Source organism: Procambarus clarkii, chromosome 10, assembly GCF_040958095.1.
Source record: "Procambarus clarkii isolate CNS0578487 chromosome 10, FALCON_Pclarkii_2.0, whole genome shotgun sequence".
Classification (NCBI taxonomy): Eukaryota; Metazoa; Arthropoda; class Malacostraca; order Decapoda; family Cambaridae; genus Procambarus; species Procambarus clarkii.
In genome coordinates this window covers 52,993,184-53,021,097 of record NC_091159.1, presented here as the reverse complement: position 1 = coordinate 53,021,097, position 27,914 = coordinate 52,993,184, and the positions used below count along the sequence as shown (strand labels likewise).

Genomic DNA, 27,914 nt, shown 5'->3' with positions numbered 1-27,914 from the left:
CAATTGTTACTTAACCTATTATAGGTATAGGTTAGGTAATAATTGTAATTACGAAGCAATAAGATGCTTATCTTAACATACTAAGTAGGTTAGGTAAGGTCGGTGTTTTCTATGAAGCTTATCAAGGGAAACTATTATGTTAAGTATGTCACCTATGCACATATTTAATAAGTCAATATTGACTTATTAAATTTGCGAGAACGGGTTGATTACAGATACCTATGTATCTATGTAATACAGATATGCTGCTGGCAATGAAAGAGGAGAAAATGTCAGTTTGACAATGACAAAACAGTTGAAACTACTAGTATTTTGTCTTGTAGTGACAAATTTCTTATAGATTCCTGTCTTCCATTTATTGGCAGTCTGTATGTTGCACTGACAAATTGATGCCTATGCATACTGAATATCTTTTGAGTTCTTAATGTACTGAACTACATTAGGAACCTAATGTATTAACATCACTATAACTATGAAATACTGAGTAATACATCACTCACTATGTATTAACATCACTTTAACATCACTATAACTGCCTGAGTGTAGTTACAGGATGAGACCTACGCTCATGGTGTCCCATCTTCTCAGCACTCTTTGTTACATGATGCTTTGAAAGTACAGTACTGACATCTTTGGCATCCACCATCTTCTCACTTAACGTGTTCTAACTGTCTACTACCCTGGTTTTTTTGTTTGGCAGCTTTGTTTCCACAGCTTAAATCTGTGATCTCTTGTTCTTGAAGTTCCAGGTTTCAAATTGTTTTTTATCAAGTTTCTCAATTCGCATTACTATTTTGTGCGTAATATGTGCCAGTACAAACAAATCCAAGAGAAGGCCAGAATACAGATGAAATGTGCAATTGATTTGGAGGTGATTCAACCTCAATCTAAAATGATTCCACTTTTACCATTTTGTTGAACAAGGGCAGGAGAGTGTGAAATAAAACCTTTTCAGAATTTATGCATTAGTTTTAACATAATTTAACCTCAAATTTCAACAATGTAGAAGCAGCCATGTGATTGAATATAATCACATTGTGAGGAATGATTACAAATTCCTTATATGAAGAAGCTTTCTCAATACTAAAACTTATTGAAAATGAAAGGCAGAGGAAGTATGTCGCTGGAGAGAGTATATTATTTGTTGTTTAACTGTTCATAAGCTATTTCTGTACAGTACAGACAAATATTTGGATGTCTTGGTATCTTTTTTTTATTTAATTTAGGACATGAAAGTGAACATTTGTTATGAAAAGTTTAATTTGTTCTATATATTATGTGGCTAAAATTTAAATTTGATATACTGTATTATATTATTTAATTTTATTTATGAAATGGGGTTTGGAAATTTTAAGACCCATTAACATTCATCCAAGGCTTCATAAGTATGTCAACTTATCCTACTTAATGTACTTGAAACTTAAAGCTTAACAATGCCTCTCCTTCAGAAACTGCGGGAAGATCTTCTCATTATGAAGCAGTACTTGGGCACCTGTCGTACTGCCCAGGAGTCACGAATGTTGAGGCAGCTGGAAGAGAGGCAACACTTCGTGGAGAATGCTCATATGTACTCTTTGCAAGATTTAGTAGATGTTAACTCTGGAGTGCTGGTGGAATACCTTAAAAAGGTTCATAGCAGCTTCTCGTCTCATATCAAGAAAGAGTGTTTGGTAAGTATTTTTGTTTCACATTAGTACTATTCTAATTGAATATTTATAATAGTACTGTAGTTTTAAATATAATAGTATAAAAAAACTGTTTTCAGACAGGTCTTTTTCACAGTTTGACCCAACTTGAAAAGTTGGTTGAAACTGTCGCTCAGCCTTCAAAATACACCAACACTTTTGCTGTTTAAATAAACAAACAACACTTTGATATCACACTACAATCAGAGTATCTAAATGTAACAGATTCCCAAGGATCTGTGAAGAAATACACATACCGATATATTTATGTGCATGTGGAGATTTACAATCTCGTTGTGTTCTTAAACATGCACTGCGCACCTGGTTTCGGCAAAAACTTCTTGGGGCAATTGTCAAGGACATATTCCTTGTTGTTTACATAAATATTCAGGTAAATTTAATGTCAAAATGTTTCCAAACTCAACTATTTTCATTTAAAAACACAAAGAGTAATGAAAACATTAAAAATCATTAAAGTATAGCCTAATTAAAAAAAAAATAGCACAACTCTCAGAGTGCCTAAAGGCACTTTGCGCAGTGCAGGGGTTAAACATGCACCACTATTGTCAGAACTGCATTGTCTTACTTAAAGTTGCACACCTCGAATGATGTCCTGATTTTCGGGATGATCAGAAATTTTGCTTTCCCATTGTCCCTTTAAACCACTGATCCCTTAATAAAATCCTTGGTGAATCTTATACCTTTAACATCACTTGTCTTATGTCTTGTATTCTTGTATGAGCGAATCCACAAGGGCCGTGAAGAGGGTTTGAACTTACGCTCTAGGTCGAACCCACATCACGGCCCTTGTGGATTTGTTCATTTGATATATCATGCTATTGTGATTTCTGTGTATATTCTTCTATTATATATCTTCATTTTTGTATTGATATCCTGAATAATTATTTTACTCTTCTGTGCCATATATAGTGCTAAATACGGAAGTCTTCTAGGATTAGCTCCTTTTGATAATGACTTATTGTAGTCTCATAAAATTAAACAAACCACACTGTTCTGTAACATTTATATTATTTAACCTATAATCTTGTTAAAGCAGTACATATTCTATTTTATTAGGATAAAACATTACAATATTCATAATAAAATCGTTAATGTTTGCATCACCTGGTGTTGCTGTTACTTGAGTAACTTGAGGACAACACTGGATGGGTGTCTGTGCAGAGAGCCTTGCCCTTAGCTAGCACTTGATGGGTGTCTGCACAGTATGTCTTGCTCTTAGCTCGGGGTACGACAATAATCTTAGCAGCAAGCTTCTTTTTCTTGGCAATAGTACACTGTACTATTTCATATTATGATATTATTTGACAGATGAATTATATACCTTAATTTGATGTAAAGGTTACATATTATCTGTTATTACTCATTTGTGCTTTAAGGTATGTTATCAGTAATAAAGTAAACTACATGTATATTCATGACTAAAATCCATCAATCATTCTATCAGTGAGGAATATTATTAGTTCTCAATTCAAAGATTCCAATACTTTTATTAGTGAGGTAAAGATACTTTTTTATATTATAATACTGTATTAAGATCAAATAATCTTACCTTATCAATATTTAATGTACACACACATTGCGTTGTTCTTCAGGTTTGCCAGGGAAAGGGATATATCTGTGAAATATGTGATGCCAGTGAGATCATCTTTCCCTTTGATGGGGGTGTCATTGTGTGCACTGTGTGCTCGGCCACCCTTCACCACCTGTGTTACACCTCCCGCAGCTCCAGGTGCCCCAGGTGTGCACGCCAGGAAGCCAGACGCAAACATGACTTGACGGATGAATAGTATGTATGCGAGAAGTGCTGTGATGTGTTTGTGGTATACATTTCCACAGATGGTATATATGATTTATTAAATTTAAGCTCTGTTACTTATTTCAGATACTTAATGATTGATTTGATAACAAATTCAGGTATCAAAACTCCCATTAAGTAGTAAATATAGCTTTAAATTATATTATGCATATAATTAGTGTATGTGTAGTACAAATATTTGCAAGTGCGTTGTCCCAAATAATGAATAATTTAATAGTTTTTTGGATTTGGCCTTAATACACATATCTTTGACTACTCTGTGTATCACAGAGAAATCTGAAACTCCTAGAGTTGAAGGTGGGAGTTTGGAAGGCCAAGAATCATTGCAGTCAATATTTGGAAGCAGCATCTTCTTCCAGTGTAACTTTGTGCTTTGGATATGTTGTGCTGATGAAAACAGATTGTTGGTAATCGATCTGGTTATTTGGGAGTAGCTTGATAAAGATTCTTTATATTTGAACCTTTTATGAAACTAGCGTCCTTTGAGAAACTATATTTTGTTAATTACCTCTACATTTTGTACACTAGATGCCATAAAATAACTTTTGTAAGGAATAATTTATGCAAATGCTCATGCAGAAATTACAGTGTTCTTGTTAGCTTGATGTGTAGAACTTTAACTTGCTTGTAACCTCATTCATATTGATTCATCTTGATGGTGTAATCATTGATAACTTTTGTTTATATATGGTATGGTGTGTCAAGCATTATACCTCACCTTTTTAATTTGTTTTTATACAAAACTTTAAAACATGTAAAACATATATAGAAAATACTAATGCTGCTTCCTGTGAAGTTGTAAGTTGTTGGAGACATGGGTTCACCAGCCATGCAATATTGCTAGAGCCCTTGTTGGGAAAAGAATTCTGTATATTGTAGCTGTTTTAGCTGTATTTGATTTAAGTATGTTTTCTTGTAATAATGGCTTCAGCAATCAGACCATTCTACAGATTTAGCCGTTGTGAGAAGAATGCAATACAGTACAGTACTTGCTGTTGTATATTCAACAAGATAGCATAAAAGCTCAAAATAACTGAGCAAGTAGATAAATAAATAGACCCAATTTATTATCTCATGATAAAACTAAAAGCACCTTGCACACTGAACTCTCGGTAATATATCAGTATTTGCCATACATAATAAAGGAATGTATTTTGGATTATTAACTATAATACAAATGATTATTTCTTCTTTACTGAAATTCTTTGGAGCCATATTAAACCTCATTTAATTTTACTGTTCAAAATTAGTGTTACACAATTTTTTTCCTTAATATAATGGATACGGTAAAAGAATGTTTATTTATTATTAAGTAAATTGCTGCATGCAAGAAATGTGTGAATTTTAAGACACTGCCTTAGGCTAAAGCTTAAATCTTAAAGGAACATTTACTGTTACAGTATAGATATAATATTGTACAGAGCCATGTTTCAGTCAAAATAACTTATGGTTTGTGTTACCAATACACCATAACATTGCATAATTTATTAATCTGTATTTGTGATACTGTACCTTATTCTTTTTTAGGACTTGGATTATGAACGCAGTTAGTTTATCTCCCCAACATTTAGGATTTGTTTTTTTAAATGTGATGCTTTCTAAATGAATTAATATTTCAGTGTGTGTGTGTGTGTGTGTGTGTGTGTGTGTGTGTGTGTGTGAAGGAAAGGAGAAGCAATGTAAGATGATATCTGAATCTAGGGTGGTGCTTGGGTTGTGTAATCTTGGTGAATATATTAGGTTGTTATATAGATACTGATATGTACAAATTTAAACAATTTAATCTTGTCAAGAAAGTTGATAATTTTTTGTTTTTGGAAAAGATTTGTTCTTTTTTTCACTTGTGGGCTGCTTACATGTATTTTTAAGCAAGTTTTGTAAGTTTAATAGCATGTTGCAATATAGGAAGAAAGCATAAATATGGGTTTAATGCACTAATTTCAAAGTTAAACCGGGAGGTATCCTATGTTTTATATAGTTTTACCTTGAGGCTAAATGAATGTGGCCAAATTTAGTATTTCATCAATATCCACATCAAGAAAAGAATTAAAGGCACTTAATTATCCAGTATACCCCATTAGTCATTAAGTTGTTCAATAAAAAGGTGCTCCAACATTAGTGTCATGTCATACATCATGATTTAGCTTAATGTTTTATGTTTTAGCTAGGTATCCCGATTAGGAAAATACCTCATGGTGGTATTCTCATTATTGTTGTTATTATATTTTGGTATGTACATATCAACTTGAATCATTACTTTTACATCTTTGAGAATGTATGTCTGTCCAAAGTTAAGAGAACAGATGCTTGGGGCTAGCCTCGCCTAACTGTGCAGGACTGACTGGTGAGGGGTTGGTTACCATTATGGGTGGGTTGGGACTGCCCCCTTTGATATTATTAAAAGAAGGTTTGCACCTATGGGGAATCCCCATGAAATTGGTGCAAGGTGGTTAGCCAAGTCCCTGGAATTTCATTACCTTCAGCTGCCTTGGAATATATTCATACTGTATGTATAAAGCAAGGACTATCACAGGTGGGTCAGGGTTGGCACACATGGCAGAATCTTTGAATTCCCTGATTAACCTAGGCTCTCAGCATGTAAATGTCACAACCTTTTTTGGGGATTGCCCTGGACACTGCTGGGTACCTCATATACTATACTTACACACAGTGGGAAAAAGGAAATTTTCCTCTTGAAAGTGGCAGTGTAATCCTCAGGTGGACTGTTTTTAGAACTAGTCTAATGCTTAAAGTGCAGTTATCATCATACATTTATCCCTACGGCAATGTGGTTATCCAACCCGTTCTCGCAAATTTAATAAGTCAATATTGACTTATTAAATATGTGCATTGGTGACATACTTAACATAATAGATACCCTTAAAAAGATTCATAGAAAACACCGACCTTACCTAACCTTGTTAGTACCTTAAGATAAGCATCTTATTGCTTCGTAATTACAATTATTACCTAACCTATAATAGGTATAGGTTAAGTAATAATTGTAATTACGAAGCAATAAGATGCTTATCTTAAGATACTAACAAGGTTAGGTAAGGTCGGTGTTTTCTATGAATCTTTTAAAGGGTATCTATTATGTTTAGTATATCACCTATGCACGTAGTTAATAAGTCAATATTGACTTTACGAATTTGCGAGAACGGGTTGGGTTATCATATGTTGATTTCAGTTATCACCACCCAGTTTTACATAAATGATGTAAATATGGTTATGATATACAGTATCTATATGAATGTAATGAAGTTCACCTAGAGTCATTAAAAATCTGCTATCATTTTGAATTGCTTATTATAGATGAGATTATCTTGTACCACAAGCAACACAATTATAATCAAATCACAATTTGGCATTTCTCGCAAGTGTTTGAATCTGTTTCTGGATGTTATTACTAAACAATAGCAACAAAGAAGTGAGTTACAAGACACTTTCTTTTATCTGTACAAAGAACAGATTTACGTGCAATTTTGGTGTACTTATCACTGTACATTATAGGCCTATACTGTATACTCAGTCACTGCTTTTTGTCTATTATGTGTAAATGAACTGACTTATTCTACGCATTGTGTAAACTACAGTGAAACAACACACAAACCCCTTGACATGATCATGGCAACTCGCTTCTTGATTTGGCTTGTCAGCAAATTTACATCGCAACAGCCCAGGGAACCGAATGTCCCCAACTTGGCAATCTCTCCGTGTGCACGAAACACAAAAAGACAGATATATATTTTATTTTTTACATGGAAATGTATAATTTTATAAGATTTTTTTGTTAATTTTTTTTATTTTATGCACACTTTGAGTGTTAAAAGTATCATCAAGGGGTATAACATTGAGTGATGGCATAATATGAAGTAAGTACATCAGCACCAATATTGAAGAGTAGAATTTATAATATTGTGTTTGGAATAAATGAACACTCAACCTTCACATCAAAGATGTAAATATTATGTTTTGGTACCTCTTAAACAATTAGGAATATAAAAATGAGAAAGCACAATGGCAGATCTGTTTGCCAGGTCATTTTCAGGGTAAAGTGATTCTAATGATCAGCCAGCCACCCCGGTTAAACACCTTGAACAGCTATCTAGATATTTGTGATAGTCTGACAGCATATTACAGTTCCATTAATTAATACTTATAAACTGGCAAGTGAACCTTTGTCCTAAACAGAGAATATTCTCAAGTTATATCTTTATTGTATTATAAATCATTGGTTTAAAATATAAAGTCTATGCTTAACTTGTTTTCTTTGAAACATTCTGAAGAATTTGGTTTTCTGTTAAATGAGATTCTATGGGATATTCAAATAGTTTTAAAATTTCATATTTCACATTTGATGATAATACACACCATATTAACGTAACCAAACCTAACTTTAATCTCACCAATCATAAATAGGGAGTAGATAATAGCATTAATTACATAGTAGTCTTGAAGTGATTACTTCCAGGGTACCTCCTTCCTGAGGACTGGTTACTGTTAGCTCAAGTTAGATAGGGTCCCATTTAAATCCCTCTCGCCTATACTTATATTTATCCAATCTATATTTGAAATCTGTTAAACTGTCTCAATAATACTAATTGGTAATCCATCATTCATTCCCCCTAACCCACTTGAAAACCTTGATCATATCCAACTCTGCATCTTGAATCTCTACTGCAAGTGCAGATAAAGATTCTTGTCTGTCTTCATAGGATAGGTCACTGATACTAGGTATCTGCCTTGCCATTCTTCTCTGTACTTTTGGCCAGATATTTGGGTTCATCAGTTCAGTTATTCTGATATGGTTTATAATATCTTGATAATTGGTTAATGTTCCAGGCAGCAACGAGCATGCATGGCATTAGGTTGCCTGCCCCAGTGCTGACTGGCAATTTCTTCGGGGCTACTTACTTACTTGTCAGGAAGCCACTGAAGGGAGCCCTCCAAGAAATCTGGTGTTGAATATAATGAAATGCCTCTTTCTTGAGAGTCCGTCAGTGTCTCCTTATTCCCACCCATCCCTTCTTTCCATATTGTTCGAGGGTTGTTGCTTTGATAGTGCATGAATGACTTGGTGGGGTAGCTTGGTGAGTTAGCAAGGGACCAACGAAACACAATCTTTTCATTACTCTTAATGCTGGATTTTTCCATCTATGGGTGTGTGATATTTGTTGTTGCTGGATGTGTCTGTTGGGGGAGCTGCTCTCCAGTGTGACAGCTTATCGGGTTGCTGCTACCCACCATGCACATCTTACAGTACTTGATTTCACAGTCATCAACTGTTGACAGTTCTGTTGGAGGAGAGCCTCTTTTCTTTTATGAGGAGAATTTTCAGGATTTGATAATGCAAACTTGAAATAAATCTGGACCTTTCCCTGTTTTCCCATCTAGGACTGCAGTATTGACTGTTTGGCCAGCATCTACTCATGCTTCATCCTTGTGTCTCTACCTCTTGGCAAGGGCTTCTAAATTCATTGGGATCTAAAATCCTGTACCGGCATGAACATTGTCATACTGATGTCACATACTGTACTTTGTACACACCATACACAGTATATATAAGAAAGATCTCTTGCTTTTGTTAGGATAAGTTAGGTTAGGATGGTTTGGGTTATGTTAGAGATGTTTAAAAAGAGTACCAATGATGTAAGGGGTATACTGTATATACTTTACTCAGGTCTTAGACCCTACTCTATAAATAGCCTCAGCTTGAGGACTTGTCAATTTCTCAAGTATTAGTGCAGGATCCTTTCAGTTTGAGTAAGGATCCCTTGGTGAATGTGACAGTGTTGTTTGACCTCAGTCTCTTCTCCAGGGTTTAGTCCGTGTGTTTGTGGGACAATTTAGGGCCATGCCTTTTGAGGGATTAAGGGTCACAAATGATAATGAAATACTGTACTGTACTGAGGTTTCCCTGATTTTGTTTGATAGTGTTATAAGGGTTTAATGGTTGCATATTTCAAAAACTTCCCTCTAATTTTGTTTTCATTTCTGATGAGTTTAGTCCTTAAAGTTTGTGGTGTTGCTTCAGGTTTTGTGTGACACAAGCATTGCCAATGTTGACACTACTCAATATTTCTTGCATCCAAGTTTCTAGAGCTTCTTCATCGTGTACTTTGTATATGATTACTTCAAGGTACAGTCTATACATCTGCTTTGGTCGACTTGTTGCTGTTCTTCTAACCTGGGTCCAAAATGTAATTTTAAATAAAAGTCTTGGTGCAAAACATCACATTTAATAAAATCTACTTTGAGGTTTTCTACATTGATTAATGTTTACATAGTAACAAGAAATTAAAAAGCCTGTGATATTTTATAAATACAGTACTGGAAATATGAAAGGTTTATATATAAATGTATTATCAACATTGCATTTGATGTTGAACATTACTTATTTCAAGTGCAGCTCTTAAATTCTTAAATACTGTAGAGTATTGGCATTATTTGTAGAATTTTTTTTTTCTTACTGCAATTCTGTAATAAAATGCAAAACTAACCTTGTGCAAAATGTTAACAATACAGATGTGAACATTTTAAATTTTAATAAGCAATTATTTTGTTCCTAATTCCATAAAATATCTTGTAATTTAGTTTCTCATTAATGTGACAGGTTTTGAATGTGACATATTTTATTATATCTTTTATTTTGCATATGAAAATGATAATGCTAATAACTTTGATAACTTTAAATATCATTGTAATCTTTCTGATAAAATTAGCAGAATTTATGTAAGTTTTATTCATCCAGAGAACCTATAATAAGGCATGCTTGTACTGTATTGCATACAGTATCAGTGGAAATTAATATTTAAGTGACTTTAGATAATTCATTTAATGTTTTTCATTCATAAAAAAAGATTGTGCACTGCAATTCCTGAACATCTGGTACCCTTGTGCTCTGTGCGACCTCTAATTACAAGGTATGGGTTTCCTTTCTGGGAGAGATTTCCTAGTAGTGCCTCAAACTAAGCCATGGTACCACCAAGTCTTAGTCGAACACACTAGACCTCTGAGACCCATCCATCATCCAGATGATTGTTTATCAGGAGCCATGATCAGAATTTGCCTCTCTAAGGGGAGCTTGGGGATTAGAGATCACTTGTTCATCACATTCTTATTGTCACCTGTTCATCACACTACCTCACCATTACTTGTGTACCACGGATAGTATTACAAAGAGTAAGTTGTTTACTGGGGCCTCAGTTATATACCATCTACAGGGTGTATAATTATGAGTTTAGACAGGATTGAACACCAACATGTGCAAATTTGCAAGTGATACAAACATATGGCTGGAGAGTCAGACAAAATTGCTCCAAGAAGCTTTAGATTACTTTTAAAGTGAGTGAAAGAGTAGCAGATACAGTTCAATGCTGAGAAATGAAGACTTCTATGCCTATAGGCATAGAAGTAATCAAATGATCAAAATGCCGCTGATCATAGAAATGATCAGTGGCATTTATTAAGAAGCATGGTGCCAAATTATGATAAAAAACAGGGCAAGGTTCGTAGTATCTGATTTTGGAGGGAATGCCTAATGTTTTAAAAACTTTTTTAGTGTATATTCAGTATGTTAATTCAGTTTGTTGTCTATGTGAACACCAATGAAGTTTCCATCTACTATACTCATAATTTGGATATTGCTAATTCTGCGGTTAATTTGATTATTGGACGTGTTACCAAACAATATGTAACACATTTTATCGATGTTATTAAGGGTAAGTTTGTTAGCAGTCAGGTTATCTTGAGGTTATCTTGAGTTGATTTCTGGGCTTTAGTGTCCCTGTGGCCAGGTCCTCGACCAGGCCTCCACCCCCCAGGAAGCAGCCTGTGACAGCTGACTAACTCCCAGATTCCTATTTACTGCTAGGTAACAGGGGCATAGGGTGAAAGAAACTCTGTCCATCGTTTCTCGCCGGCGCCCGGGATCGAACCCGGGACCACAGGATCACGTGTCCAGTGTGCTGTCCACTCGGCCACAAATGGAATTAATTTAGTTTAATATTCACCATTTCATTTATATTTATAAAAAAATAAGTGGGTTAGCATGGGAGAAAATGAAGGCTTAATTTTTTTTTAAATTCTAATGAAGGCTGTTTCATCAACAAATAGAATTAGCTTTAAGTGTCGAGTGGCATTCTGAATATATTGTACATTATCGTATACAATTAATATACACATGTTATAATTAGAATGAGAGCTAGTGATAATGCATGGTTCGTTTGCATGATTAGGTGAGAGCCGGCATCATCCGACAGGTGGCAGGGGACGCCGTTGCTAGGTAACGCCACCATAACACTGCTCGTACGCCCGCCGCCGCCGCCTCACCCCTCCACGTCTGTTTAAATGTCATCATTCCCTTCACGGCTCTAATTCGATCGCCCTTAATAATGACAGGACACAATAGTCCTCGGGGGAGTAACAGCTTGTGACTAGTGTGTGTAGGCTAGTTTGGAAGTCCGTGAAGGCAGCAGTGAGAAACTGGCAGGACTGCAATTAATAGTGATACTGTATACATAAGATTGTATTTATAAGATATACAAAGGATTAGCCAATAGTGGTTATTTAGTAAGCACACCAACTATTTGTGTGTTTTATAATGCCACTGATTACGCGCAGCGTTTCGGCCATGATTTAAAGAATATAATGAGTGCATTTAGGGTAATTTACAAATACACGTATACGGTATCCTGATAAGATAGATTGTTTCTTTTTCTATTTTAATATTCACTTGCATATAATAAGCCTAGTTACAGGTATATTTGAGCGTAAGTTACGTAATGACTTAGCAACATAACAGTGTGTAAATGTTCCCCTCACCTGGCAGCGGCCCGCGTACGATGCTTAATTGTTTCTTCCGCCTTCATCTTTTTTCATATCCAGCATTTAAGCATCCACAAAAAAATCTTATAAATATTTCTCATGTCGCACGTGGCACATAATTTACAGCTAATAATTCAAGTTCACGAACACATTGATTTGTGTTAAGGTTAGTTATGCGTACTAGTGACTTTAGGTATTGTATAAACTACCTCTATCTTTAAATCTAACAGAATGTTTGTACTGTAACGCTGCAGCTATAATGTGTACTGTTACTAAATAAATTATTATTATTATTATTATTATTATTATTATTATTATTATTATTATTATTATTATTATTATTATTATTATTATTATTATTATAGTTGTGCAGTACGAGAGGTTGGGCAGTCACTCACCCCCGAGGGTGGGAGGGGAGGCGGACCATGTGGAAGCTCACCTGTGTGTCTGACGCCACGGTGGACGCCGCACCTTGTCCTCGCTCCCCTCACACACACACACTACCTTTCACCCAACCCTATCATCATAATCATTACCACAGTCCTTGTTATGTGTTACAACCGTCCTTAATTAAACCTTCAAAACACTTATCCCGGTCGCTTTATAGGATGTTTTATAACCTGCGAATATAGTGACGTTATATATATACAGTAAAGTGTGTATATATATACATCTCCAAGCTGGAAAAATAATTTGTGCATGATTCGAGAAATATATTGTGTGAAACGTAAAGGAAAAGTGTTTTAACCCCAGAGACACTGAACACAGGGCTTGAAGCTGGCATCTGACCTCGCCATGAGTTGACCCAGGACCAGCAACCATGTATACGCACGCAACAAAGCGCATCTATGGTGCAAATAATTAATAAGTGAGGCAGGCGGCGGAGATGAGAGACACGCCAGTGTTGTGAGGACAGATGAGGATATTTGATGGTGAGTGATGAGTAATGAGGAGCAAGATGGTGCTGTGTGGGCGGCGGTGGGCGGTGCTGCTGCTGCTCCTGAGCCTGGCTTCCACCCACGCTCACATACCAGGTAATTAACAATCTTTATGTAGTTCCTATGTATCCATTATTATCTGTACTATATAATATATATAGATATACTCTATATATAAATATGTATATAAGTTTAGCCACTTTAGCGAGTGATCGACAGGAAGTTTAGTGAGAGATCGACAGGAAGTTTAGTGAGAGATCGACAGGAAGTTTAGTGAGAGATCGACAGGAAGTTTAGTGAGAGATCGACAGGAAGTTTAGTGAGAGATCGACAGGAAGTTTAGTGAGAGATCGACAGGAAGTTTAGTGAGAGATCGACAGGAAGTTTAGTGAGAGATCGACAGGAAGTTTAGTGAGAGATCGACAGGAAGTTTAGTGAGAGATCGACAGGTAGACTAGCAATTGATCGACCGGAAGCTTAGCGAGTAATCCCATGGTTAGGTCACTAACACCGATCTCAAGATTGATCCTTGGGGGATTTTTGCTGGTTAGCGTGTGCCAATGCGGTTTATTCTCCTCTATCACTGGCTCTGTGCCTTCTGTCTCTTAGGTACTCTCTTATTTATGTTTATTTCTGAAGTATGTATAATAGTTTATTAAGTATATGAGGTGCTATGTGGAAGGATATTTAGCAGTGTGGATAGATATGCAATCTGTCCATCCTTCTCTATCGTATTTTATTGTTGCCAGCTTCTCGTAAACTCCAATAGATTTGTCAGGCATGATTTCTCTTCCTTAAAAACGCATCTATGCTTGTTTACAAACCTAACTCTAACCAGATATTCCAATGGGCTTTTTCTTATTATTCTTTTCAGCACTTTGCAGGGCACACGTGTCATTAATACCAGTTTGTAATTCAGTTTTTTGTGCCTGTCCCCCTTTATTTTAGGCTAGAATGGGTATATGACTGCACCCGGGTCTTTTCCCCCCCTCCCTCTTTCACCCTCTTGCACCCCCCCCTCAACCGGCATCCCTCTCATCCCCTACCTCTTGGTCTCTCAGTCATTTCTTCCCTCACCCCTTCCTCTTTCCCTCCCTCCCATGAAAATTTATTATTATGAAGCACTGAAAATGATTAGCAGATCTATGGGAAATAATCAATATTTCAGATTTGATATCATGAAAATCGCATGATAGCGTGGGGGGGGGGTCTCCATAAATGCCAATATTTCTTTAAGGATTGCACTTGGGCCGACCCCGACTGACCTATGACACTCTCTTACCTCATATGCTTCATGTGTGAAAGTTAGGTGAAGCTACACAGAAATCACAAATGCGTGATGCATCAAATGAACAAATCTTTTACCATGTAGCTCAGTCGATTAAGGCAGCGTCTGGGATGCTCTCGGACGCAGGTTCGAATCCTCGTCACGGCCCTTGTGGATTTGTTCATTAGGTGAAGCTAACCCCAAGCCCACCCTCCAACCCCCCACTCTCTCTCTCTGTCTCTGTCTCTCTCTCTCTCTCTCTCTCTCTCTCTCTCTCTCTCTCTCTCTCTCTCTCTCTCTCTCTCTCTCTCTCTCTCTCTCTCTCTCTCTCTCTCTCTCTCTCCCTCCCTCCCTCCCTCCCTCCCTCCCTCCCTCTCTCTCTCTCTCTCTCTCTCTCTCTCTCTCTCTCTCTCTCTCTCTCTCTCTCTCTCTCTCTCTCTCTCTCTCTCTCTCTCTCTCTCTCCCTCCCTCCCTCCCTCTCTCTCTCTCTCTCTCTCTCTCTCTCTCTCTCTCTCTCTCTCTCTCTCTCTCTCTCTCTCTCTCTCTCTCTCTCTCTCTCTCTCTCTCTCTCTCTCCCTCTCTTCACTCTCTCTCTCTCTCTTCCCCCCGTCTCCCTCCCTCCCCTGCATCTCTCTTCCTCACCCCCCCATCACTCTTTCCTTACATTTGCACGCCATCAACCAATTTTGTAAAGTGAATGTATCTGCAGTGTCTTACGCTGGGTTCGAATCAGCTTATCTGTTTTTCACCGAGACAAAACAAAAGCAACAGTCTCCCTACTCCTCTACCAGGTGTTTTTCTCACATTCTTCATTGACTACGTCAACCTGAATCAATCTATAATACCGCTCCGTTACACCAGTGCTGAATGTAAGGGGTCTGATCCCCCATTTCTTACTGCTTGACGTAAGAGACCTAATGGAGGAAGCGAGGCTATTGTCATTCCCTCCACTCCCTAGCCGACCTGCCTAGAATTAGAGGGGATGTGGGGCTGTGGCATGCTGTACTGGTCTTGAAGGGAATGTAGGAGATTCAATTTATTTCCTTATTATTCACCCCATACCCATCCCGTGGGCGGTAGTGGAAATGGTTACCGAGGCACATAATCGGTTCAGGAACTGAACCCCATAGTTCATTTAGCTAAGCAAGTGACAATCTTATGAAGCTAGTTACACAATTCTTAATGTTATATATACATGTACATATATATATATATATATATATATATATATATATATATATATATATATATATATATATATATATATATCAACAGTCTTACCTGGGACACGGTCGGGTCAAGAAGTACCTGCTCCGCGACTTGGGGTGAAGTTAGTATTGGTGTTTAGACAATTCTACACACAAGGAGACTGACTAGTATCAATCGCATTCTACACATCTTCCCCCCATGCTGGGTACTGAGATGGAGACTCAGTCACCAGAAGAACTGGCTACTTCCCACGGCAATATTCCCATGGACTCAGCAAGCAATACAATCATTTACATAAATACATATACACATCAATAATCTTTTTATATCACAAGTGATTCAACAAGAGGCTCACAAGTCACTATACAAGGCACTTTACATCTATGGTGAATCACGCAGTTCGTAGTCTTGCTCCACACCCACCCAACTGGGCGGCAGCTTTACAGTCATGTACATATATTACCTACAGTTTTAGTTTAGTTCATTTATTATGCACCCCATACCCATCTCGTGGTCGGCAGTGGAAAGGGTTACAGAGACACATAATGGGCTCAGGGACTGATCCCCACAATTCATTTAGCTAAGCAAATTACAATGTTGATGAGCTAGTTACGAAATTCAATACACATCGTCACATCATCAATGGGCTCGAGATCGACCACAAGTACAGTTTCAAATTTCATTACCTGCAGTAACCAAATTTTGGATACTTCGCTAAGATTCCTGTTATCTCTGAATTCCGCTATTTTTTCACATTCCATTAAATAATAACTTAAAGCATGCGAATAGTTCTGCTGACAGAGTTTACATTTAGTCCAATCTACATCAGCAGATTGTTGTTGTTGTTTAAGATTCAGCTACTGGGAACTAAAAGTTCAAAGTAGTACGGGCTATGGTGAGCCCGTGATGGACTTACTTGGCACAGGAGCGGGGCTGAAACTTGATCAGCAGATGTTACAAACTCCCAGAGGTACTTGTAGCCGAGCCTAAGCCTAGCAGTGGTAACATCTGGAAGTCTGCTAACCTTATTGAATGACCCATAGACGTGGGGTTCTTCCTGCATAATAGATTGATGATAGATAGAGTAACTGGTGTGAATTTCACTTTGCCTCAAGTCTACGAGATTTTGTTGATGTTCCCGGAATATTACTGCCCTCAGCCTACTCAAAGGCAGTCCAAGATGGTAGGAGAGATGAGACATAATGTTATTAGGTCTTCGCTGCGTCAGTATGGGTATTTCTTTTTGTGAGGCGTTTTACCGTGGCGGCAGGTGATCAATCACGGCAGTAGAGCACCCAGAACAGACTTGGTATACTGTACTTTATTAAAAGTCAGTCAGTCTCGCTCTCTCTCTCTAACCCACCCCACCCTTCCCGCCCAACCACTTGGGTTGGACAGTAGAACGACGATCTCGCTTCCTGCAGGTCGGCGTTCAATCCCCGACAATCCAAGTTGGGCACCATTCCTTCCCTCGTCCCATCCCAAATCCTTACTCTGATCCCTCCTCAGTACTATATTGTTGTAATGGCTTGGCGCTTTTCCTGACAGTTCCCTTCGCACTGCCTCACTTCCTTCCCACCTCTCTTAAAATTCCGTGGTAATTAATGTTGTACACACTTACGCTTTATAAATACCATTTACGCTTTATAAACACCAAGAACATAAGCATTACGCTTGAGCTGGTGCACGCACAGGCATTACTCACACGTCCTCTCCATTAACAATCATGTTGTTAAATCTGCAAAAACCAAAGTGTCCAGTCTTTCGATTAACTATGCATGATGCAGTCTGTGTTTGTTTGTTCGAATGAAGTGTTATTATTCAGGTTTATTGTGGTTAACAATATATATGACTGGGGCGTGGCTCACCTAATACATCGATACTCAAGTGGCACTTCAAGTGAGGCCTAAAGTCTCAGCTAGACATTGCATGTCTCTGAGACCCTCCTCTATTGTGGGTGTTCAGTAGTTTGGTTGGTAGAGCTATGGTCTACTGCTTTTGTGGTTCAAGGTTCGAGGCTTCTCTAGGATATAACTCTACAGCAGCTGTTGAACTCCCGGGTACCTATTTTCTGCTAGGTGTGCCGGGAACCTATTGTCTGCTAGGTGTGCAGAGGCATTAGGTGAAAAGAAACTCAAGTGTACAATCCGACATGGCGACGGCTAGAGGTGCGCACAGCGTCTCTCCTACAAACATTCATGATACCTTTGATGGTTTTAAGAAACCGCTGTTACAATGCATTCATTTAAATCATGATCGTCACCCGGTCTTGGAGGAGGATCCTAGAGGGAGTTTTCCTGGAATAGACATCAGGGCGAGCAGATTAGAGGCGCAACGCCGCCATCATACAAAGGTAAACAGACCATCCCGGCCCCACGTGGCCGGAGTATCAACATCCATCACTCAATCAAGGTAGGACAAGTTCTCCTGGTTTGAAGACTTTCATTATTGCCTTTATATGACTTAGCAACAGCAAGTGTTATGATAATAAGTAAATAATAATAATAATAATAATATTATTATTATAATTATTATTATTATTATTATTATTAACAACACTAAGAAATACATAAATAAGTAACTGACATATAGCCAACAAGTTGAAAGTAGTGTGGTATCGCTTGGTAGTTTAAGAGCACTCCTGCAGGCTGGCGAAGGATTGCGAATTGCAGAGTTGAGAAAACGAGGCTGCACGAACAGTAATTAACCTACTCCACATTAAGTAAATGCCAGTTTTCTTTCGTGTGCGGCTTACCTTAGGTTATACAATCAAAAGATGAGGCAAAATATATTCTTAGTGCAATCATCAATGTACTTTTTTCCCCCCGAGGACCTCTTTATTGAGGGTCTCTATAAATTTTCACAATGAAGAACTTGGACAGTCAAATAAGTTATCCAAATATTGTGTTGTGTCCAATAGGCTACATTTACAAACATAATAAAACAACAAAATCTTTGCAAATTATTAATACCATTCAGAAGAAATTTAATTTTCATAGCGTCTAACGTTGGCTTATTAGCCTATGGTGTAAGATAATTGGTAATTAAATGTTATAATCGCTGTCATGTTTACGAAGTCGTAATGCATCAGGACGACAACGCTTCAAAGACATGGAATTGAGCAGACATGGTCTGCTCGATGTCGTGCAGACGAGATGGCAATACCGCTGGGGTTAGTAATGACAGCTTTGTCATGAACTCAGAGCTAGGATAATTACTCCTCAACTCTAATGTATGCTTGGTTCTACTTGTCTCCAAAATTTTCCATCTTAATTACACCAAAGAGTAGGTTAGAGGAGAAGCATTTTTCCGGACGGTGGTTGATCCATAGTCAGGATATCCGGTTGCTGCATGAATGCTTCCAGATATTTTTATGTTCACTGAAGTTGGAGTATTTCGAGACAGGATATCGTTTTGTAATTGTATGTAAACAAAGTAATTCGAAAACGATGTGACGGACTGGACGAAATTTGGAACTGAGACATGATCTCCCACTACATCACCGAATGCCCAGTTATCAGACCCGTTGGCATGAGGTACCTGGAGCTTTGCAATTACTTTATTCACTCTCGTGTTCTTGAGGATAACCTCATATTGCACCCAACATTCGCCAATGCAGGCTACTGAACGTAATGCCCTATATTACTAACCATCCTGCGAGATGGGGACTTTCAGTATCACTGCTACCTTATTCACTCTTGTGTTCATGATATCCTCATAATGCACCCAGAGTTTGCCAGTGCAGACTACTTATCACATGCCATTGTATGACTAACCATCCTGTGTGATGGGGATTTTAGCATCACGTAGCTAACTTTTTTGACACGCTATACTCCCCCTTCATATAATCTAGGGTAGCTGCACAAATGCAGATGTACCTAGATGTGTTAATAAAACAAAAAAAATAGTAATGCTGTGCTAAATCCAAGGAGCGTTTTTTTAAATATAGGCTGTCATTTTTCTATCAAGGTTTTATGCACTTGTGCGTGTAATCTCTATTTAGGAATAGCCTATTTAAACAAAAAATCGTGTTTACTGCATTATACGATAGTCTCGTTGCCTAAATTTAGTGCTTCATGAAATACATGTGTATTGGAGGCGAGTGTATACCGGGTAATAACTTATATCCGTGGAAATTCAATCTCTATCCCTGTTGTGATCCAGAGGTGTCACCTATGCGTACAGCGTTTCGGTCATAAAAAGGGACTGCCACAGCTGTTGGAATCTCATGAATGTATATGATATTAATGGTAGTTTTAAGGTGTTATGTTTGTTTTAAGAAGATACGCTAAATACTTTTAAGATATCTGGTAACAATTTCATGTAATTTATTTGCAAACTTGACGTTTATTATAAAAAAATAAATATGAACATTCTTGTTTATAAACGTACTTCGGGGGCCAGTATTTGTATTATTATAATAACATTATGCAACTTGTGAAAGATCACAACAACGCCAGCTGAGCATCAGGTAGAAACGAAAATAAGATTCCTTTCACTGTTTAAATTATTCATTATATTATTCAATTATAAGATTCAAAAGAACGTATGCTTTTGGATTGACATATTAAAAAACGTTCACTATTTGTTTTTCTGTGAATGAAGACAAGGAGTGAGAGGGGAAGGGGAGATTAGGAGACAGATATTAAGTGGGGGGAAGGTGAGCATGAACAGAAGCAGTAGCAGCAACAGGAGCAGTAGTAGCAACAGGAGCAGCAGCTCAGGAACAGCAATATCAATAACAGCTGCAACAAGAGCAAAATTCAGCAGCAGCAACATCAACACAGCAGCAGGAGCATACTAAAGAGTGTATCGTTGGAAGCAGTATTGACAAACTTGGCTAATATTGATGTGGTCATATAAATACATATGCTTGTAAATAATTAATAAAGTATCACCGTAGCGTCGTCGCAGGTGGAATGAACTAGATTACATTCCTAAGTATTTACTTCTGAGGACTGTAAAACAAATGTTGACACCGAGGGAAATATATATATTATTCTGCTTACCTGAGTTTACCTGAGAGCCACCATCTATCTAGTGGCCTCGACAGGGACAGGAAGCCGGCGACTCGTTAAAGGTCTCCCCCATTTTTCCTGAGAATGTTTATCAACTGGACTTTGAGCTGTAGTGATGTTTTGGCATTCACGGCTTCGGCGGGTAGGTGATTCCATGGGTTTATAGCTCCATGGGTGAAAAAAGTAACTCCTGTGTTCTGTCCTATATTGTTGCGCTTGAAGCTGTTGCCCCTTGTAGAGATCCGCTCAGTTATGTCTGGTGTGAAGTGTTGATAGTCCCGTGGTCTTTAACCTTTCCAGGTAAGACTACATTCAGCTGCATAGATACTATAAAAATGTTTATTGAAGAATCTGTAAATTACTTCAAGATGTTATAAACATTGATAAAATAAATGATGTAACTTTTTTACATTAAAGCTGACAGTGTAGTCAAGGCTTGGATCTAACTAAATGGGCCCCCACCCTCAGTGTGGTTATTCAGAGGCTAAACATACATGTAGACAACTCTTATCATAATATGTAATTATTAATTATCAAAGTTATATTGTGCATAGTTTTGCAGACGAATACATTGGAGCCATATTTCTATACTTTTATAAGTTGTAATTATTTTTTTCCAGAAAATAACAGTACTCATAATATTGTTTTATAGGGGGACCCACGAGGACCAAGGGATGGTTGGGGTCTAGGTCATGGCCTACTTGGCCTATTGGGTAATCCGGCCCTGAGCGTAGAGGAGAATGAGCTGGGGTTCACCCTCAATATTTTTGTATAGGCTTTGAACTGCTTCTTTCCATCAGCTCATTTTTTGTAACGCCCAGAGCCTAGTAATCTGACTCATGGTACTCGTTTTTCAAGTCTTGAATCCATGCAGCACCAGGTCTGTTGCCTGATAACTAAAGAGACGAAGCTCACCACTAACATTTAGCACAGTATATGTAATTAGGGGAGCACAGTTAATTAAGCAGACAATATCCATATATCACACAACCTTCATTTACACATTAGACGGGAAATACAAACTCTGTTGAGCACGGAGGCTACCTATACACCTGTATTTTGGCATGACTTCCTGTGGCGGTGAACTACCACTGTGAAGCCACACGCAGCATCAACGACATTTAAGTATTTCCTGTGTGACTTACACGTCCCTTCCCGTTCTCCCTTCCCTTCCCTTCCTACTTACTCGTCCCCTTCCCCATTTTCCGTCTCGGCTTTTCCCCTCCGTTGCTTCTCGTCTCCCCTATTGCATTCTATTTTTACCTCCTATTGTCTTATACAGTCTTCCTTTTTGTACTTCTTTGTGTTATCTCTCTCCATTTCCTTCCTCTCTCTCTCTCTCTCTCTCTCTCTCTCTCTCTCTCTCTCTCTCTCTATTCTCCCCCATTTGCCCTCCCCTTCCTCCCTTGGCCTTCTTTGTCTTGGTCCGTCTCATTACGTCATTGCTACTATTGTCACTTTACATTAATTATTTCCCATTTATTATACTCTCAGTATTCTTACAGTGTCGCTATACTTGCATTATTAGTACTCTTGCGTTGTCATTACACTTGTACAGTCATTATTCTTACATTGTCATTGTTCTTACTTGGTCATTGCTCTTCATAGTCATTACTCTTCATAGTAATTACTTTTCATATTAATTACTCTTCATAGTCATTACTCTTACACTGTCATTACTCTTACTTTGTCATTACTCCTACATTGTCAGTACTCTTACATTATAATTTCTTTTTGCTTATGAATGTTTTTTTCGAAAACGTACTTAATCTATTCTAACTCAACCTAACACTTGTTACATATAATTTACATAGTAACCAGTGTATTAATACACGTATATTGTAAGCATGCATCAAAATGTTCACAAGAGCCTTAAGCACTTCGTAAAGAAAGAATATCAATATTAAAACGAGACACTTATGACAAGGGAACACATTGCAAATGATAAATAAAGTCAAATTTATCTTAATATACTTTATTTTACATTAGGTTTATATATAAATTTGTATTCAAATCAAAGTTCATCTCCTTTATATTTGATATTAATATTACTAGCTATTTATGTTACCGCATTGCTTTTTCTGATTATATCTTATATACAATCTAATTAATAATAATAATGGCCTGACTCGCTGCTATATTATAAGAATCCGCGCCTGTAGGGAAAGAGCGCGTGCTAATTGATGCTCGTTTGTCATGTCTTCTTGTGTGATTCAACACGTCTCGCGCCTATTGGATCTAACCGAAGTGGGTTAACCAATCCTTAATGAATCTTGTTTGATCCTAATACAGTATATACAAATATTTGTTTCTCCCATTCTCTCTCCCCCGTATTCTCTCTCTCTTTTATCCCTCTCGTTCTCACTCTCTGTGGGCAAAGCAAGCACGAGGAATGTTGAATCAGCATCATTAATGTTGAATCAACGGTGATTCAACGTAAATATCAGCTTGAATATCTATTGGTAACCCACATTTCACGCTTCATAGGAGTCATTGGTTGTATAAATAGGACCCCCAATCCTAAGTAAAGAGAGGCTTGAGGTCAACCCCTGCCACCCCTATGACACTCACTACACAATTCACCATGGAAAGCTGTGTGTGGTTAACCGAGACCGTCTGGCCTCCAACTTCGAACTGACAGACAATCTCTCTTTTTAGATATAGATTCTCTAAACCAAACTGTAAAAAAATATATAAATTATTCAAAGAAAACTGGGTCTTATATTAGCATTGTCAATGACGCTTGAGAATGTTACCGTAGCAAAGGACCAATCATCGCGTGGTGTGTGCCCACAAACACAGCTAGGGACCAATCAGCATGCAGTGTTCCGACACACTATTGGTTTGGGACCAATCAGCATGCGTCATGCCCTCATACGTGTACATTGTACACTTGTGGTGTCGAGACAAGGGCAGCCAAGGTTCAGTGTGTGTGTGTGGGTGTACTGCAGCGCCGCCCCGGAAGTGTGGCGGCGGCCGGAGGATGGGCGGATGTTCTTGTGCCTCATATGGGTGAGTAACTGGCTCTACTTAATGTTGTTTACATTGTGACTTGCGGTCAGTGTTGTCTTGTTAATGTGTGACCAGAATGGACGGATGCTCTTGTTATGCTTACGTCCTCAGGCTTGGCGGACCCTCCGACCCGCCCTTGTTTTATGATCATTCGTCATTGAGGTCTGATAATAGAGGATAATTTCATGCCAACATAAGTGGAACAGGAAAACAAATAGAAATTCAGAATATAAGTACAGTTGTATAAATCAAACAAAAATTATTATCCAATGACTATTCAAGTGAAATTATAAAAAAATATAAAACAATGCAGAATATTTATGTAATTAAGAAAATGTTTTATTAATAGTCCTTACCGGTACGTAAATTGTAGAAAGTATGACATTTTCGCGCACGTGTTACAGTATAATTTCATACAATATATATATATATATATATATATATATATATATATATATATATATATATATATATATATATATATATATATATATATATATATATATATATATATATATATATATATATATATATATATATATATGTCGTACCTAGTAGCCAGAACACACTTCTCAGCCTACTATGCAAGGCCCGATTTGTCTAATAGGCCAAGTTTTCATGAATTAATTGTTTTTCGACTACCTAACCTACCTAACCTAACCTAACCTAACTTTTTCGGCTACCTAACCTAACCTAACCTATAAAGATAAGTTAGGTTAGGTTAGGTAGGGTTGGTTAGGTTCGTTCATATATCTACGTTAATTTTAATTCCAATAATTTTTTTTTTACCTCATACATAATGAAATGGGTAGCTTTCTCATTTCATAAGAAAAAAATTAGAGAAAATATATTAATTCAGGAAAACTTGGCTTATTACGCAAATCGGGCCTTGCATAGTAGGCTGAGAAGTGCGTTCTGGCTACTAGGTACGACATATATATATATATATATATATATATATATATATATATATATATATATATATATATATATATATATATTTATATAACTGAAAACTCACACCCCAGAAGTGACTCGAATCCATACTCCCAGGAGCAACGCAACTGGTATGTACAAGACGCCTTAATCCACTTGACCATCACGACCGGACATAATGAGGTGATAGCCGAGGCTATTTGAACCACCCCACCGCCGGCACTCGGATAGTAATCTTGGGCAAGGCATTTTACCAAATCACCTCATTCTTTGGGGCACACGTGAGGAACACAAATGCGAACAAGCCTGAATGGTCCCCAGGACAATATGCAACTGAAAACTCACACCCCAGAAGTGACTCGAACCCATACTCCCAGGAGCAAGGCAACTGGTATGTACAAGACACCTTAATCCACTTGACCATCACGACCGGACATAATGAGGTGATAGCCGAGGCTATTTGAACCACCCCACCGCCGGCACTCGGATAGTAATCTTAAGTTGCGTTGCTCCTGGGAGTATGGGTTCGAGTCACTTCTGGGGTGTGAGTTTTCAGTTGCATATTGTCCTGGGGACCATTCAGGCTTGTTCGCATTTGTGTTCCTCACGTGTGCCCCAAAGAATGAGGTGATTTGATAAAATGCCTTGCCCAAGATTACTATCCGAGTGCCGGCGGTGGGGTGGTTCAAATAGCCTCGGCTATCACCTCATTATGTCCGGTCGTGATGGTCAAGTGGATTAAGGCGTCTTGTACATACCAGTTGTGTTGCTCCTGGGAGTATGGGTTCGAGTCACTTCTGGGGTGTGAGTTTTCAGTTGCATATTGTCCTGGGGACCATTCAGGCTTGTTCGCATTTGTGTTCCTCACGTGTGCCCCAAAGAATGAGGTGATTTGGTAAAATGCCTTGCCCAAGATTACTATCCGAGTGCCGGCGGTGGGGTGGTTCAAATAGCCTCGGCTATCACCTCATTATGTCCGGTCGTGATGGTCAAGTGGATTAAGGCGTCTTGTACATACCAGTTGCATTGCTCCTGGGAGTATGGGTTCGAGTCACTTCTGGGTGTGAGTTTTCAGTTGCATATTGTCCTGGGGACCATTCAGGCTTGTTCGCATATATATATATATATATATATATATATATATATATATATATATATATATATATATATATATATATATATATGTCGTACCTAGTAGCCAGAATGCACTTCTCAGCCTACTATGCAAGGCCCGATTTGCCTAATAAGCCAAGTTTTCCTGAATTAATATATTTTCTTTAATTTTTTTCTTATGAAATGATAAAGCTACCCATTTCATTATGTATGAGGTCAATTTTGTTTTATTGTAGTTAAAATTAACGTAGATATATGACCGAACCTAACCAACCCTACCTAACCTAACCTAACCTCTCTTTATAGGTTAGGTTGGGTTAGGTAGCCGAAAAAGGTAGGTTAGGTTAGGTTAGGTAGGTTAGGTAGTCGAAAAAACATTAATTCATGAAAACTTGGCTTATTAGGCAAATTGGGCCTTGCATAGTAGGCTGAGAAGTGCGTTCTGGCTACTAGGTACGACATATATATATATATATATATATATATATATATATATATATATATATATATATATATATATATATGTATATATATATATATATATATATATATATATATATATATATATATGTATATATATATGTATATATATATATATATATATATATATATATATATATATATATATATACATATATATATATATGTCGTACCTAATAGCCAGAACGCACTTCTCAGCCTACTATTCAAGGCCCGATTTGCCTAATAAGCCAAGTTTTCATGAATTAATGTTTTTTCGTCTACCTAACCTATCTAACCTAACCTAACCAAGCTTTTTTTGGCTACCTTACCTAACCTTACCTATAAATATAGGTTAGGTTAGGTTAGGTAGGGTTGGTTAGGTTCGGTCATATATCTACGTTAATTTTAACTCCAATAAAAAAAAATTGACCTCATACATAGAGAAAAGGGTTGCTTTATCATTTCATAAGAAAAAAATTATAGTAAATATATTAATTCAGGAAAATTTGGCTTATTCGGCAAATCGGGCCTTGAATAGTAGGCTGAGAAGTGAGTTCTGGCTACTAGGTACGACATATATATATATATATATATATATATATATATATATATATATATATATATATATATATATATATATATATATATATATATATACAGTGCCGATAATTTGTGGGCGTAACAACTGCCAGTTTAGAGTGTGACGAGTCAGCCTTCGCTGGAAAATTGAAAGGTTGACAGCCTATGCCATCCAATCATAGCTATATCTAAAGTTTCCGTGTATATTATTATGAATAAACTCCTTGTTAATGGAAACATTACCAAGCATATATATACTCGAATAAGATCAAACAAAAGGGCTAAAGTGTGAGGGGTAGTGAGGAATATGAGGCCGGGGCAGCCTAGTGGAGCTCAATCACTGTACATCAATGAGAACAATGATTTTGTGTCTGCTCACTCCCGGAAATGATGAATTCGTCGTCATTTGTACAAATTCATCTGTACAAACATTTGTACAAACTCATCACTCACGTCAAACTCATTTGTACTGCTCATACATTTTTTTCATGAATATGAGCCAAGATATGCTTGTTTAGGCACCAAATGTATTGGGAGTTGTTTTTGTGTGTTATAAGTGAACTGAGAGGTTTTCTTTTTATTATTATTATTTTCTACCACAGACGTGGCCACACATTTACAATGCTAACTAGCATATATATACATTTTCTTCTGTCCTCCATGGACAGGGTGAAAGATTTGTCAAACATACAGTTCAGAGATTTATTGAACAACCACAGAAGGTGATCGTAGTGCTTTTAAAATTGGGAGGGGGCATTAACACTGCTTATCACCGCGTATACGCAAGGAATTTACATTTTATCCTGGATATTAATGCCACAACACAGTCATTAGGCCCGTGGTTATTAGGCTGCACAGTTATAAAGTGTTGTCTTTATATCTGTTCAGGAAGTGAAGTACAAAAATTTGAAGAAGTAGACCTGCAAGGATCTTAGTTGATTTCTCTGGCGATAGTGATGGATGCGTCAGACGGCAGCTAATTTTGTATCTATCACAGCACACCATAACAACATTCTCCACGTCCCTTGT

At 37.5% G+C, this 27,914-nt stretch overlaps 2 protein-coding genes across 10 annotated transcripts in view; both read left to right on the top strand.

Annotated features, from left to right (window-relative positions):
* The window catches only part of DEF8 (differentially expressed in FDCP 8 homolog), a 47,260-nt gene extending 40,816 nt beyond the window's left edge, over positions 1-6,444 (top strand). For 4 of the 6 annotated variants that reach the window (XM_045769841.2, XM_069322054.1, XM_045769832.2 and 1 more), the window contains 2 exons: positions 1,449-1,670; positions 3,299-6,444. In XM_045769841.2, coding sequence (XP_045625797.1) covers positions 1,449-1,670; positions 3,299-3,493 — 417 coding nt within the window. In that variant the 3' untranslated portion in view covers positions 3,494-6,444. The remainder of the gene's footprint in view (positions 1-1,448; positions 1,671-3,298) is intronic. The other 2 variants (XM_045769858.2, XM_045769850.2) reach the window with 1 other exon arrangement.
* Positions 6,445-12,805: 6,361 nt separating this feature from the next.
* Positions 12,806-27,914, top strand: part of LOC123775064 (mucin-22) — a 65,778-nt gene continuing 50,669 nt past the window's right edge. For 3 of the 4 annotated variants that reach the window (XM_045769882.2, XM_045769891.2, XM_045769871.2), the window contains exon 1: positions 12,806-13,385. In XM_045769882.2, the coding sequence (XP_045625838.2) occupies positions 13,298-13,385 (88 nt within the window). In that variant the 5' untranslated portion in view covers positions 12,806-13,297. Of the gene's footprint in view, positions 13,386-23,692; positions 23,796-27,914 lie in introns of those variants that run through there. The other variant, XM_069322053.1, reaches the window with a different exon arrangement.